Consider the following 13638-nt stretch of genomic DNA (forward strand, 5'->3'; position numbering starts at 1 on the left):
AGACAGACACAGAGAGAGACAGACAGAGAGAGAGACAGAGAGAGAGAGACACAGAGAGAGAGAGAGCCACAGAAAGAGAGAGAGAGACACAGAGAGAGAGAGACAGAACGAGACACAGAGAGACACAGAGAGAGAGACACAGACACACAGAGAGTGACACAGAGAGAGCGAGAGACACAGAGAGAGAGACACAGACACACAGAGAGTGACACAGAGCGAGAGAGACAGACACCGAGAGAGAGAGACAGAACGAGACACAGAGAGCCACAGAAAGAGAGAGACAGACACCGAGAGAGAGAGAGACAGAACGAGACACAGAGAGCCTCAGAAAGAGAGAGACAGACACCGAGAGAGAGACTGCATCTGCGCTCCTCTCCATCAGCCCGTCCCCTCTACCACATGCCCAGGCTTTCTGGCTGGCCACCCCTCAGCCAGGCTGAGTGCTCTCCCTCCAACACAGTAACACACACACAGAGACACACCTCTTCTCTTCTGTCCTTTCTTCTGTCTGTTTTCACTTTCAATATGGAATTATTTATCCTTTTTTTTTTTCTGTGGGAGGATTTGAGTTAGCAAAGCTGTTGTCGTGTGAGGAGGAGAGGAACCGTTGAGGAGGAGTGGAGACATTCTGTTCATCAGTTTGCTGTGCCAGCAGGGTTTGCTGCTGAGGCGTGAGCTCACGTGTCACCTCTAAAAGGAGTCAGTGAGTGTGTGTGTGTGAGCGTGCACAGTTGATTCTGCTGACTGGCACATGGGATTGACTTTGATTCCTCCACCTGAACGCCTCTCCTGAGCTACCTGCTCTCACAGTCTCACGTCAGAATGAGACGTTCATCTTTGTTTCTCAAACGTAACATTTTGACATTGTTCCAAACGTAACATTTCAAAGTGTTTAAGATTAAGGTTAGGCATTAATTTACGGTAAGGGTTAACTTCTTATGGGCAGGTGGTAAGGTAGCATACCACCTGGCCAACATCCGGTGAAATTGCAGAGCGCGAAATTCAAACTACAGAATTATCAATATTTAACTTTCATAAAATCACAAGTGTAATACAACAAAATAAAGCTTAACTTCTTGTTAATCCAGCCGCTGTGTCAGATTTCAAAAAGGTTTACGGCGAAAGCACACCATGCAATTATCTGAGGACAGCGCCCCGCATACAAAACCATGAAAAACATATTTCAACCAGGCAGGTGCGACACGAAAGTCAGAAATAGCGATATAAAAAATGCCTTACCTTTGATGATCTTCTTCTGTTGGCACTCCAAAAGGTCCTAGTTACATCACAAATGGTCCTTTTGTTCGATAATGTCCTTCTTTATATCCATAAAAACTCAGTTTAGCTGGCGCGCTTCAGTCAACAATCCACCCAGTTTCCCTCCATCAAAATGCATACAAAATGAATCCCAAACGTTACTAATAAACTTCTCCAAGCAAGTCAAACAACGTTTATAATCAAACTTTAGGTACCCTAATACGGAAATAAATGATAAAAATTTAAGACGGAGAATCGTTATTGTCTTTACCAGAGAAAAATACCAAAGAACGCGCTCTCATTCACGCGCTTGGAATCACTACAGCCAAAATGGGAGCCACCTAGAAAAACTACAATTTTTGGGTCATTTTTCCAAAAACCAGCCTGAAACTCTTTCTAAAGACTGTTGACATCTAGTGGAAGCCCTAGGAACTGCAATCTGGGAGGACTTGGCCTTATAATAAAAGTGACAGCCATTGAAAATAGTGGTAGGCTGAACATTTTTTTTTGGGGGGGGGGGGGGTTTGTCCTCTGGGTTTCGCCTGCCATATCAGTTTTGTTATACTCACAGACATTTTGTTAACAGTTTTAGAAACTTTAGAGTGTTTTCTATCCAAATCTACCAATTATATGCATATCCTAGCTTCTGGGCCTGAGTAACAGGCAGTTTACTTTGGGCACGCTTTTCATCCGGACGTGAAAATACTGTCCCCTACCCAAGAGAGGTTAAGGTTTGGGATAGGCTTAAAACAAAAATATTTGAACTTGCAACCTTTGGAATCAGAGGCAGATGCTTACACCCATGCATCCATCCCCGTCCACAACACACTATCAACACCGAAACCCACTTGAAGGTAACAGTACTTACTGTTGCCCCTAGTGGCCGGTTTCCACGTCATCTCCCGTCCTCAGACATGGATGGACGTCAAATACTGACTTGTATCACGGGTGACCTGGCTGCTCCTGAGACTACAGTGGGCTGGGGTTTTAGAACCTCTGATTTTGGGCTCTTTTACCGTTCTCTGTGTGTGGATTGGACCTGCTTTCTCTGTGTGTGGATTGGACCTGTTTTCTCTGTGTGTGGATTGGACCTGTTTTCTCTGTATGTGGATTGGACCTGTTTTCTCTGGGTGTGGATTGGACCTGTTTTCTCTGTATGTGGATTGGACCTGTTTTCTCTGTGTGTGGATTGGACCTGTTTTCTCTGTGTGTGGATTGGACCTGCTTTCTCTGTGTGTGGATTGGACCTGCTTTCTCTGTGTGTGGATTGGACCTGTTTTCTCTGTGTGTGGATTGGACCTGTTTTCTCTGGGTGTGGATTGGACCTCTTTTCTCTGTGTGTGGATTGGACCTCTTTTCTCTGTGTGTGGATTGGACCTGTTTTCTCTGTGTGTGGATTGGACCTGTTTTCTCTGGGTGTGGATTGGACCTGCTTTCTCTGTATGTGGATTGGACCTGTTTTCTCTGTGTGTGGATTGGACCTCTTTTCTCTGTGTGTGGATTGGACCTGTTTTCTCTGTGTGTGGATTGGACCTCTTTTCTCTGTGTGTGGATTGGACCTGTTTTCTCTGTGTGTGGATTGGACCTCTTTTCTCTGTGTGTGGATTGGACCTGTTTTCTCTGTGTGTGGATTGGACCTCTTTTCTCTGTGTGTGGATTGGACCTGTTTTCTCTGTGTGTGGATTGGACCTCTTTTCTCTGTGTGTGGATTGGACCTGTTTTCTCTGTGTGTGGATTGGACCTGCTTTCTCTGTATGTGGATTGGACCTGTTTTCTCTGTATGTGGATTGGACCTCTTTTCTCTGTGTGTGGATTGGACCTGTTTTCTCTGTGTGTGGATTGGACCTGCTTTCTCTGTGTGTGGATTGGACCTGCTTTCTCTGTGTGTGGATTGGACCTGTTTTCTCTGTATGTGGATTGGACCTGTTTTCTCTGGGTGTGGATTGGACCTCTTTTCTCTGTGTGTGGATTGGACCTGTTTTCTCTGTGTGTGGATTGGACCTGTTTTCTCTGTGTGTGGATTGGACCTCTTTTCTCTGTGTGTGGATTGGACCTGCTTTCTCTGTGTGTGGATTGGACCTGTTTTCTCTGTGTGTGGATTGGACCTGTTTTCTCTGTGTGTGGATTGGACCTGTTTTCTCTGTATGTGGATTGGACCTGTTTTCTCTGTATGTGGATTGGACCTGTTTTCTCTGTGTGTGGATTGGACCTCTTTTCTCTGTGTGTGGATTGGACCTCTTTTCTCTGTGTGTGGATTGGACCTGTTTTCTCTGGGTGTGGATTGGACCTGCTTTCTCTGTGTGTGGATTGGACCTGTTTTCTCTGTGTGTGGATTGGACCTGTTTTCTCTGTGTGTGGATTGGACCTGTTTTCTCTGTGTGTCGATTGGACCTGTTTTCTCTGGGGGACCAGTGTCTTGAAGGACTGTCATGCCTCTCTCACCGTGGACTAAGGACAGTGTTTTTGAAGCATCTTTACCTTGCCTGTACCTAAGCTGACTGAGAGGGTAGGTGTCTCTACTCTGGCCTGACAGAGAGATACTACTCGTGCAGTAGACACTCATCTCTATCCTCTCTCACCATTGTGGTTCAATGTTCATTCTCTGGTCATGTCCAGTCACTGTGGTTCTACTTAATCTTATTCCTCTCTCTCCAGTCTCCAGCTGTGTTCTTGTTATAGTCATGTGCGGTGGGGTCAGGTGTTAGTGGTTGTGTTGACCGTGGTCCTCCTTTCTCTCTTTTCCAGTCTGTCTGCAGCAGGAGTGGGTTTCATTCTGGTCATTGACCGGCGGCAGGACCGATGGGCTGCCGTCAAGGGGACCCTGCTCCGCATCGCAGTGAGTAACCATGCGTGTGTGTTTCTGGCGAGTGTGTGTGCCTCTGTGTGTGTGCCTCTGTGTGTGTGTGTGTGTGTGTGTGTGTGTGTGTGTGTGTGTGTGTGTGTGTGTGTGTGTGTGTGTGTGTGTGTGTGTGTGTGCGTGCGTGCGTGCGTGCGTGCGTGCGTGCGTGCGTGCGTGCGTGTGCGAGTGCCTCTGTGTGTGTGTGTGTGAGTGGGTGAGTGGGTGTGTGTCTCTCTCTCTCTCATAGCCTGGTGTTTCCTGTCCAGTCACAGCTGGTGTTCAGGCCGTCTCTCTCTCTTACTTTCTCTCTCTCTTTCGGTCTCTCTCTTACTTTCTCTCTCTCTCTTACTTTCTCTCTCTCTCTTTCGGTCTCTCTCTTGCTCTCTCTCTCTCTTTCGGTCTCTCTCTTACTTTCTCTCTCTCTTTCGGTCTCTCTCTTACTTTCTCTCTCTCTCTTACTTTCTCTCTCTCTCTTTCGGTCTCTCTCTTACTTTCTCTCTCTCTCTTACTTTCTCTCTCTCTCTTTCGGTCTCTCTCTTACTTTCTCTCTCTCTTTCGGTCTCTCTCTTACTTTCTCTCTCTCTCTTTCGGTCTCTCTCTTGCTCTCTCTCTCTCTTTCGGTCTCTCTCTTACTTTCTCTCTCTCTCTTACTTTCTCTCTCTCTCTTTCGGTCTCTCTCTTACTTTCTCTCTCTCTCTTACTTTCTCTCTCTCTCTTTCGGTCTCTCTCTTACTTTCTCTCTCTCTCTTACTTTCTCTCTTTCTCTCTTACTTTCTCTCTCTCTCTTTCGGTCTCTCTCTTGCTCTCTCTCTCTCTTTCTCTCTCACAATCTCTGTTTCCTGCTAGATGACAGCTTGCTGGCAGCTGAATAAAGTGTGTGAGCTGTGAGGAATATTATCTCTGCATTGGTAATAAGGTTACGTAGGGTGTTTCTTTATTTGTGCTGAGATGATACGTGCTTTTAGTGCCATAATGGTCCGTCCATTAATAGCACAGGATTTCCAATGTCTTTTTATTTTGTACAAAATTACTACACCATTTATGAGATCCTTCAGAACCTTATCAAATAAGTAACAATACGTAGCTGAACATGATTCATATCGATTTGAATCAATACCTAAATCGTAAGTGCTATTTACCACCATAGATAGTATACAATACAGTACATTATAGGACTACATCCTTGGTTTCAGCACCACAGTAGCATGGACAGCTACTCACACAGGCAAGTAGGTGTCTATGGGTTCTCTGTGATTAACACGGAATCCTCATCACCTTAAGTTTCAGTGAAAATAAAATCATTTGTGGGAGGGAGGGAAAGAGGGAGAGAGAGCGTTTCCTAGACAGGGGAGGATATATAGAGACAGAGATGAATATGACGGTCCAGATTCCACTGGGACATGAAACGGCCGTGGCCGCGGGAAGTACGGGGGCTGCAGCGCCCCCTGAACAATCAGAATAATAAACAAACGAAAGCACCCCCATCCCCAAACATCTTCCCGCGGCCACGTCCCTCGCTCATTTCAGCTTTATTAATCCCGCAAGTGGAACGTTACGGCCTGACAGGCTGATAATGGGAGGCAGTCAGTCGCTGCCGGAACAACAGCCTGATCTGGATAGTTCTTCCAGGCTAAATGACACACACACACTTACACACACACACACAGGCACACACACACACACACTCACACACATAGACCCACACACACTACACACGCAGGCACACACACACTCACAGGCCGTGTAATGAACAGTAATGAAGGCGTGCATGTGTTGAGAGGACACATCCCAGACCTAATGATAAATCATTTGTGTGTGTGTGTGCGCCGTTTTTGACCAGAAACAGTGGACCATGACCACAGTTACCAACACACCAGTGACCATCAGTCAGAACGTTACGGTCAAACGGTTACATCCCTCATCTGGGAGTCAGACTAGTTCCTTGTATATACTGTCTCCTAAATCAAACCAACCCTCCTTTTCAATACAACTCCTATTAAATTGCATTACATGAATGTATTCCTCTGCCTTGCTTGTCACCAGCGGTTGTTGTTGTTTTGTAGGCTATATTGCTAGTGAATAACCAGTCCCTTTCATAGCCTGCTGTACTGTAGGGTCAGAGGTCATTTAGAGCTCTCCCTAGTTGGGCCGCTCAGCAGAGGAACAGTTTACTCATTCATTCATTCCATTAACTTCCTGTATCCCAGAGTTAACTCCATTAAGTTCCTGTATCCCAGAGTGGTTGATTAGTTAACTCCATTAAGTTCCTGTATCCCAGAGTGGTTTATTAGTTAACTCCATTAAGGTCCTTATCCCAGAGTGGTTGATTAGTTAACTCCACTAAGTTCCTGTATCCCAGAGTGGTTGATTAGTTAACTCCATTAAGGTCCTGTATCCCAGAGTGGTTGATTAGTTAACTCCATTAAGTTCCTGTATCCCAGAGTGGTTGATTAGTTAACTCCATTAACTTCCTGTATCCCAGAGTGGTTGATTAGTTAACTCCACTAAGTTCCTGTATCCCAGAGTGGTTGATTAGTTAACTCCATTAACTTCCTGTATCCCAGAGTGGTTGATTAGTTAACTCCACTAACTTCCTGTATCCCAGAATGGTTTATTAGTTAACTCCACTAACTTCCTGTATTCCAGAGTGGTTGATTAGTTAACTCCACTAAGTTCCTGTAGAGTCTTAGATCTGTCATTTGTGCTTCAGGCGTTTTCTGACTCTCTTCAATCAAATGTGTGTGTACGCAGAGTTCATTAGCTCATTAGCTAATTAAAAGGAATGGAATGGGAATCCGTGACTCCACAACCAGCTGAAGCAGTAATCTGGATCTTGCTGTGATCTTACCTCAGGGATACAGGCTGCAGGGACACAGGCTGCAGGGATACAGGCTGCAGGGATACAGGCTGCAGAGATACAGGCTGCAGGGATACAGGCTGCAGGGACACAGGCTGCAGGGATACAGGCTGCAGGGACACAGGCTGCAGGGATACAGGCTGCAGGGATACAGGCTGCAGGGACACATGCTGCAGGGATACAGGCTGCAGGGATACAGGCTGCAGGGATACAGGCTGCAGGGATACAGGCTGCAGGGACACAGGCTGCAGGGACACAGGCTGCAGGGTTACAGGCTGCAGGGTTACAGGCTGCAGGGACACAGGCTGCAGGGTTACAGGCTGCAGGGTTACAGGCTGCAGGGACACAGGCTGCAGGGACACAGGCTGCAGGGACACAGGCTGCAGGGACACAGGCTGCAGGGATACAGGCTGCAGGGACACAGGCTGCAGGGACACAGGCTGCAGGGACACAGGCTGCAGGGACACAGGCTGCAGGTACACAGGCTGCAGGGACACAGGCTGCAGGGACACAGGCTGCAGGGACACAGGCTGCAGGGACACAGGCTGCAGGGATACAGGCTGCAGGGATACAGGCTGCAGGGACACAGGCTGCAGGGACACAGGCTGCAGGGACACAGGCTGCAGGGATACAGGCTGCAGGGATACAGGCTGCAGGGTTACAGGCTGCAGGGATACAGGCTGCAGGGTTACAGGCTGCAGGGATACAGGCTGCAGAGATACAGGCTGCAGGGATACAGGCTGCAGGGATACAGGCTGCAGGGATACAGGCTGCAGAGATACAGGCTGCAGGGATACAGGCTGCAGAGATACAGGCTGCAGGGATACAGGCTGCAGGGTTACAGGCTGCAGGAATACAGGCTGCAGGGTTACAGGCTGCAGGGTTACAGGCTGCAGGGATACAGGCTGCAGGGACACAGGCTGCAGGGACACAGGCTGCAGGGATACAGGCTGCAGGGACACAGGCTGCAGGGACACAGGCTGCAGGGACACAGGCTGCAGGGACACAGGCTGCAGGTACACAGGCTGCAGGGACACAGGCTGCAGGGACACAGGCTGCAGGGACACAGGCTGCAGGGACACAGGCTGCAGGGACACAGGCTGCAGGGATACAGGCTGCAGGGATACAGGCTGCAGGGATACAGGCTGCAGGGACACAGGCTGCAGGGACACAGGCTGCAGGGACACAGGCTGCAGGGATACAGGCTGCAGGGATACAGGCTGCAGGGTTACAGGCTGCAGGGATACAGGCTGCAGAGATACAGGCTGCAGGGATACAGGCTGCAGGGATACAGGCTGCAGGGATACAGGCTGCAGAGATACAGGCTGCAGGGATACAGGCTGCAGAGATACAGGCTGCAGGGATACAGGCTGCAGGGTTACAGGCTGCAGGAATACAGGCTGCAGGGTTACAGGCTGCAGGGTTACAGGCTGCAGGGATACAGGCTGCAGGGACACAGGCTGCAGGGACACAGGCTGCAGGGATACAGGCTGCAGGGATACAGGCTGCAGGGATACAGGCTGCAGGGATACAGGCTGCAGGGATACAGGCTGCAGGGATACAGGCTGCAGGGAAACAGGCTGCAGGGACACAGGCTGCAGGGATACAGGCTGCAGGGATACAGGCTGCAGATATACAGGCTGCAGGGACACAGGCTGCAGGGATACTGCAGGGACACAGGCTGCAGGGATACAAAAAAGTACTTGTTACATTGTGAATGCTTAGCAGGACAGGAAAATGTGGTCTAATTCACATACTTATCAAGAGAACATCCCTGGTCATCCCTACTGTCTCTGATCTGACGGACTCACTGAACACAAATACTTTGTTTGTAAATTATGTCTGAGTGTTGGAATGTGCCTCTAGCTATCCATACATTTAAAAAAACAAGAACATCGTGCTGTCTGGTTTGCTTAATATAAGGAATTTGAAACGATTTACAGCGGCATCAAAAAGTATTATGTCCCCTTGATTTATTCCACGTTTGTGACTCACAACCTGGATTCTGTCTTATGTAGCAACATTTGAAGTTCAGTTTTTTACATTGGATAAAAGTAGAACCTCGGAGCCACTAAATGGTATATCATACACCGCATTTGAAGAAAAAATGGGAAAGCGATTCTGCTTTGAAGGTTGATCAACTTGTAAATTCACTTTTGAGAAAACAGTACTACTATTGGAGAGTCCTTCCTTGTCTCCACCCATTCAGCATTGTTCACACCCTCTGAAGCCTTAGCCCCGCCCATCTCTTTAAGGGTTGATCCAACCGTTCTGTACTACCTTGCCAGCTTCTTCCAGACATCTAAAAGAGAGAACAGCTCAATGAACATTACTCGCCCCATTGCTCTATCTGTGGTTTTGCGTTCAGAGCGCACACTGGACGCTCTGGCCAATAAGTAGGGTTGTTCCCGAAAGCTCTGACCTCACAACGACAGTCAAGCACCCAAGCTAACTGGCTAACATTGGCTAGCTACTTCCAGACACATAATGAGAGAACACCTCACTCTGACCATTTTACCTGCCCTAGCAGAGCTGGTTATGCTTTTTTCATGTTATCCAGAGCGTTGGTGGTGTAATTGTGCTGCTGGCAACAATTGAATTACACTTTGTTGCCAACGTTTACTGACACCGGACATATTCAACGGGTGTTGAGCGTTCAAAAATGCATCAGTTATTCTACGCTCTGGCACACTAAGATGAGAGTCTTTTGTTAAGTGTAGCTAGATAGCTAGCTAGGTAAACAATGAATCCCAATGCATGACGTAACGTTAGTTAGCGAGCCAGCCAGCTAACGTTAGCTAGCTAGCTAACAGTACACTAACTTGAAATGAAAATACTTTGTCAAAATTAGAGTGGAGTCTTTTGTTAAGACATGTAGCTAGCTAGCTAGGTAAACAATGGACCATAATCACAACTCATGATGTTACTACCCTGCATGAATCTGCAGGTAGCTAACCAACCAGGTTCCATGGCTATAACTAGTCAATCAAATGTGTCTGAGATACGAAGAATAAGATCATACACATAATGTTAGCTAGCGACCCAGCCAGATAATGTTAACTTGATATAAGGTTTATGCAGTTTTACTACGTGATAAAAAAAATGTTAAAGCCACGTTCGACACGATTACCTAAACATACTGACCAGCTCCAATAGACAGACACATGCTATATGGTAGACCAATCCAAACTCATCTCTCGGCATGTCCAGCCCACTCATTAAACGACCACCCCTCATCACTGTCAAACGCTCCCTAAAACACTTCTGCGAGCAGGCCTTTCTAATCGACCTGGCCCGGGTACCCTGGAAGGATATTGACCTCATCCCGTCAGTTGAGGATGCCTGGTCATTCTTTAAATGTTACTTCCTCACCATATTAGACAAGCATGCTCCGTTCAAAAAATGCAGAACCAAGAACAGATATAGCCCTTGGTTCACTCCAGACCTGACTGCCCTCGACCAGCACAAAAACATCCTGTGGCGAACTGCAATAGCATCGAAGAGCCCCCGCGATATGCAACTGTTCAGGGAAGTCAGGAACCAATACACGCAGTCAGTCAGGAAAGCAAAGGCCAGCTTTTTCAAGCAGAAATTCGCATCCTGTAGCTCTAACTCCAAAAAGTTCTGGGATACTGTAAAGTCCATGGAGAACAAGAGCACCTCCTCCCAGCTGCCCACTGCACTGAGGCTAGGTAACACGGTCACCACCGATAAATCCGTGATAATCGAAGACTTCAACAAGCATTTCTCAATGGCTGGCCATGCCTTCTTCCTGGCGACTCCAACCTTGGCCAACAGCCCCGCCCCCCCCGCTGCTACTCGCCCAAGCCTCCCCAGCTTCTCCTTTACCCAAATCCAGATAGCAGATGTTCTGAAAGAGCTGGAAAACCTGGACCCATACAAATCAGCTGGGCTTGACAATCTGGACCCCCTATTTCTGAAACTGTCCGCCGCCATTGTCGCACCCCCTATTACCAGCCTGTTCAACCTCTCCTTCGTATCATCTGAGATCCCCAAGGATTGGAAAGCTGCCGCGGTCATCCCCCTCTTCAAAGGGGGAGACACCCTGGACCCAAACTGTTACAGACCTATATCCATCCTGCCCTGCCTATCTAAGGTCTTCGAAAGCCAAGTCAACAAACAGATCACTGACCATCTCGAATCCCACCGTACCTTCTCCGCTGTGCAATCCGGTTTCCGAGCCGGTCACGGGTGCACCTCAGCCACGCTCAAGGTACTAAACGACATCATAACCGCCATCGATAAAAGACATTACTGTGCAGCCGTCTTCATCGACCTGGCCAAGGCTTTCGACTCTGTCAATCACCATATTCTTATCGGCAGACTCAGTAGCCTCGGTTTTTCTAATGACTGCCTTGCCTGGTTCACCAACTACTTTGCAGACAGAGTTCAGTGTGTCAAATCGGAGGGCATGTTGTCCGGTCCTCTGGCAGTCTCTATGGGGGTACCACAGGGTTCAATTCTCGGGCCGACTCTTTTCTCTGTATACATCAATGATGTTGCTCTTGCTGCGGGCGATTCCCTGATCCACCTCTACGCAGACGACACCATTCTATATACTTCCGGCCCTTCCTTGGACACTGTGCTATCTAACCTCCAAACGAGCTTCAATGCCATACAACACTCCTTCCGTGGCCTCCAACTGCTCTTAAACGCTAGTAAAACCAAATGCATGCTTTTCAACCGTTCGCTGCCTGCACCCGCACGCCCGACTAGCATCACCACCCTGGACGGTTCCGACCTAGAATATGTGGACATCTATAAGTACCTAGGTGTCTGGCTAGACTGCAAACTCTCCTTCCAGACTCATATCAAACATCTCCAATCCAAAATCAAATCAAGAATCGGCTTTCTATTCCGCAACAAAGCCTCCTTCACTCACGCCGCCAAACTTACCCTAGTAAAACTGACTATCCTGCCGATCCTCGACTTCGGCGATGTCATCTACAAAATAGCTTCCAACACTCTACTCAGCAAACTGGATGCAGTTTATCACAGTGCCATTCGTTTTGTTACTAAAGCACCTTATACGACCCACCACTGCGACCTGTATGCCCTAGTCGGCTGGCCCTCGCTACATGTTCGTCGTCAGACCCACTGGCTCCAGGTCATCTACAAGGCTATGCTAGGTAAAGTGCCGCCTTATCTCAGTTCACTGGTCACGATGGCTACACCCACCCGCAGCACGCGCTCCAGCAGGTGTATCTCACTGATCATCCCTAAAGCTAAAACCTCATTTGGACGCCTTTCCTTCCAGTTCTCTGCTGCCTGCGACTGGAACGAATTGCAAAAATCTCTGAAGTTGGAGACTTTTATCTCCCTCAACAACTTTAAAAATCTGCTATCCGAGCAGCTAACCGATCGCTGCAGCTGTACATAGTCCATCTGTAAACTACCCACCCAATTTACCTACCTCACCCCCCATACTGCTTTTATTTATTTACTTTTCTGCTCTTTTGCACACCAGTACCAGTATCTCTTCTTGCACATGATCATCTGATGATTTATCACTCCAGTGTTAATCTGCTAAATTGTAATTATTCGATTTATTGCCTACCTCATGCCTTTTGCACACATTGTATATAGATTCTCTTTTTTCTACCATGTTATTGACTTGTTTATTGTTTACTCCATGTGTAACTCTGTGTTGTCTGTTCACACTGCTATGCTTTATCTTGGCCAGGTCGCAGTTGCAAATGAGAACTTGTTCTCAACTAGCCTACCTGGTTAAATAAAGGTGAAATAAAAAATAAAATAAAAAATTATCTCAGCCAATCATGGCTAGCAGAAAGGTTGCTCACTTTTTCTGTGGCTAAACCAACTAGGCTAACTTACCAACTAGGCAGCGATTACAGCTGTGAGTGTTTCTGGGTAAGTCTCTAAGAGCTTTGCACACCTGAATTGTACAATATTTGCACATTTATTATTTTGAAAATTCTTCAAGTGTATCAAGTTGGTTGTTGATCATTGCTAGAGAGCCATTTTTAAGTCTTGCCATAGACTTTCAAGCTGTTTTCCTCCAGGATTTTGCCTGTGCTTTGCTCTATTTAGTTTATTTTTATCCCCAAAAGACTCCCTAGTCCTTGCCATTGACAAGCATACCCATAACATGATGCAGCCACCACCATGCTTGAAAATATGAAGAGAGGTACTCAGTGATGTGTTGTGTTGGATTTGCCCCAAACATAACGCTTAGTATTCTAGACATAAATAATGTTTCTTTGTCACATTTTTTGCAGTTTTACTTTAGTGCCTTATTGCAAACAGGATGCATTTTTTGAATATTTTTATTCTGTACAGGCTTCCTTCTTTTCACTCTGTCATGTAGGTTACTATTGTGGAGTAACTAAAATGTTGTTGATCCATCCTCAGTTTTATCACAGCCATGAAACTCTGTAACTGTTTTAAAGTCCCCATTTGCCTCATGGTGAAATCCTTGAGTGGTTTCCTTCCTCTCCAGCAACTAAATTAGGAAGGACCCCTGTATCTTTGTAGTGACTGGGTGTATTGATGCACCATCCAAAGTGTGATTAATAACTTCACCATGCTCAAAGAGATATTCAATGCGAGGCATTTGAAAATCTCCCTGGTCTTTGTGGTTGAATCTGTGTTTGAAATTCACTGCTCGACTGAGGGACCTTATAGATAATTTTATGTGTGGGGT

The 13638-nt window shown here is 47.1% G+C and overlaps 1 protein-coding gene across 11 annotated transcripts in view; it reads left to right on the plus strand.

Moving 5' to 3' along the window:
• LOC139546366 (guanine nucleotide exchange factor DBS-like) overlaps positions 1-13638 on the plus strand; it is a 118966-nt gene that overhangs the window by 77748 nt on the left and 27580 nt on the right. For all 11 annotated transcript variants that reach the window (XM_071354678.1, XM_071354675.1, XM_071354672.1 and 8 more), the window contains one exon: positions 4003-4093. In XM_071354678.1, coding sequence (XP_071210779.1) covers positions 4003-4093 — 91 coding nt within the window. The remainder of the gene's footprint in view (positions 1-4002; positions 4094-13638) is intronic.

The sequence above is a fragment of the Salvelinus alpinus genome, chromosome 20 (genome assembly GCF_045679555.1).
Source record: "Salvelinus alpinus chromosome 20, SLU_Salpinus.1, whole genome shotgun sequence".
Classification (NCBI taxonomy): domain Eukaryota; kingdom Metazoa; phylum Chordata; class Actinopteri; order Salmoniformes; family Salmonidae; genus Salvelinus; species Salvelinus alpinus.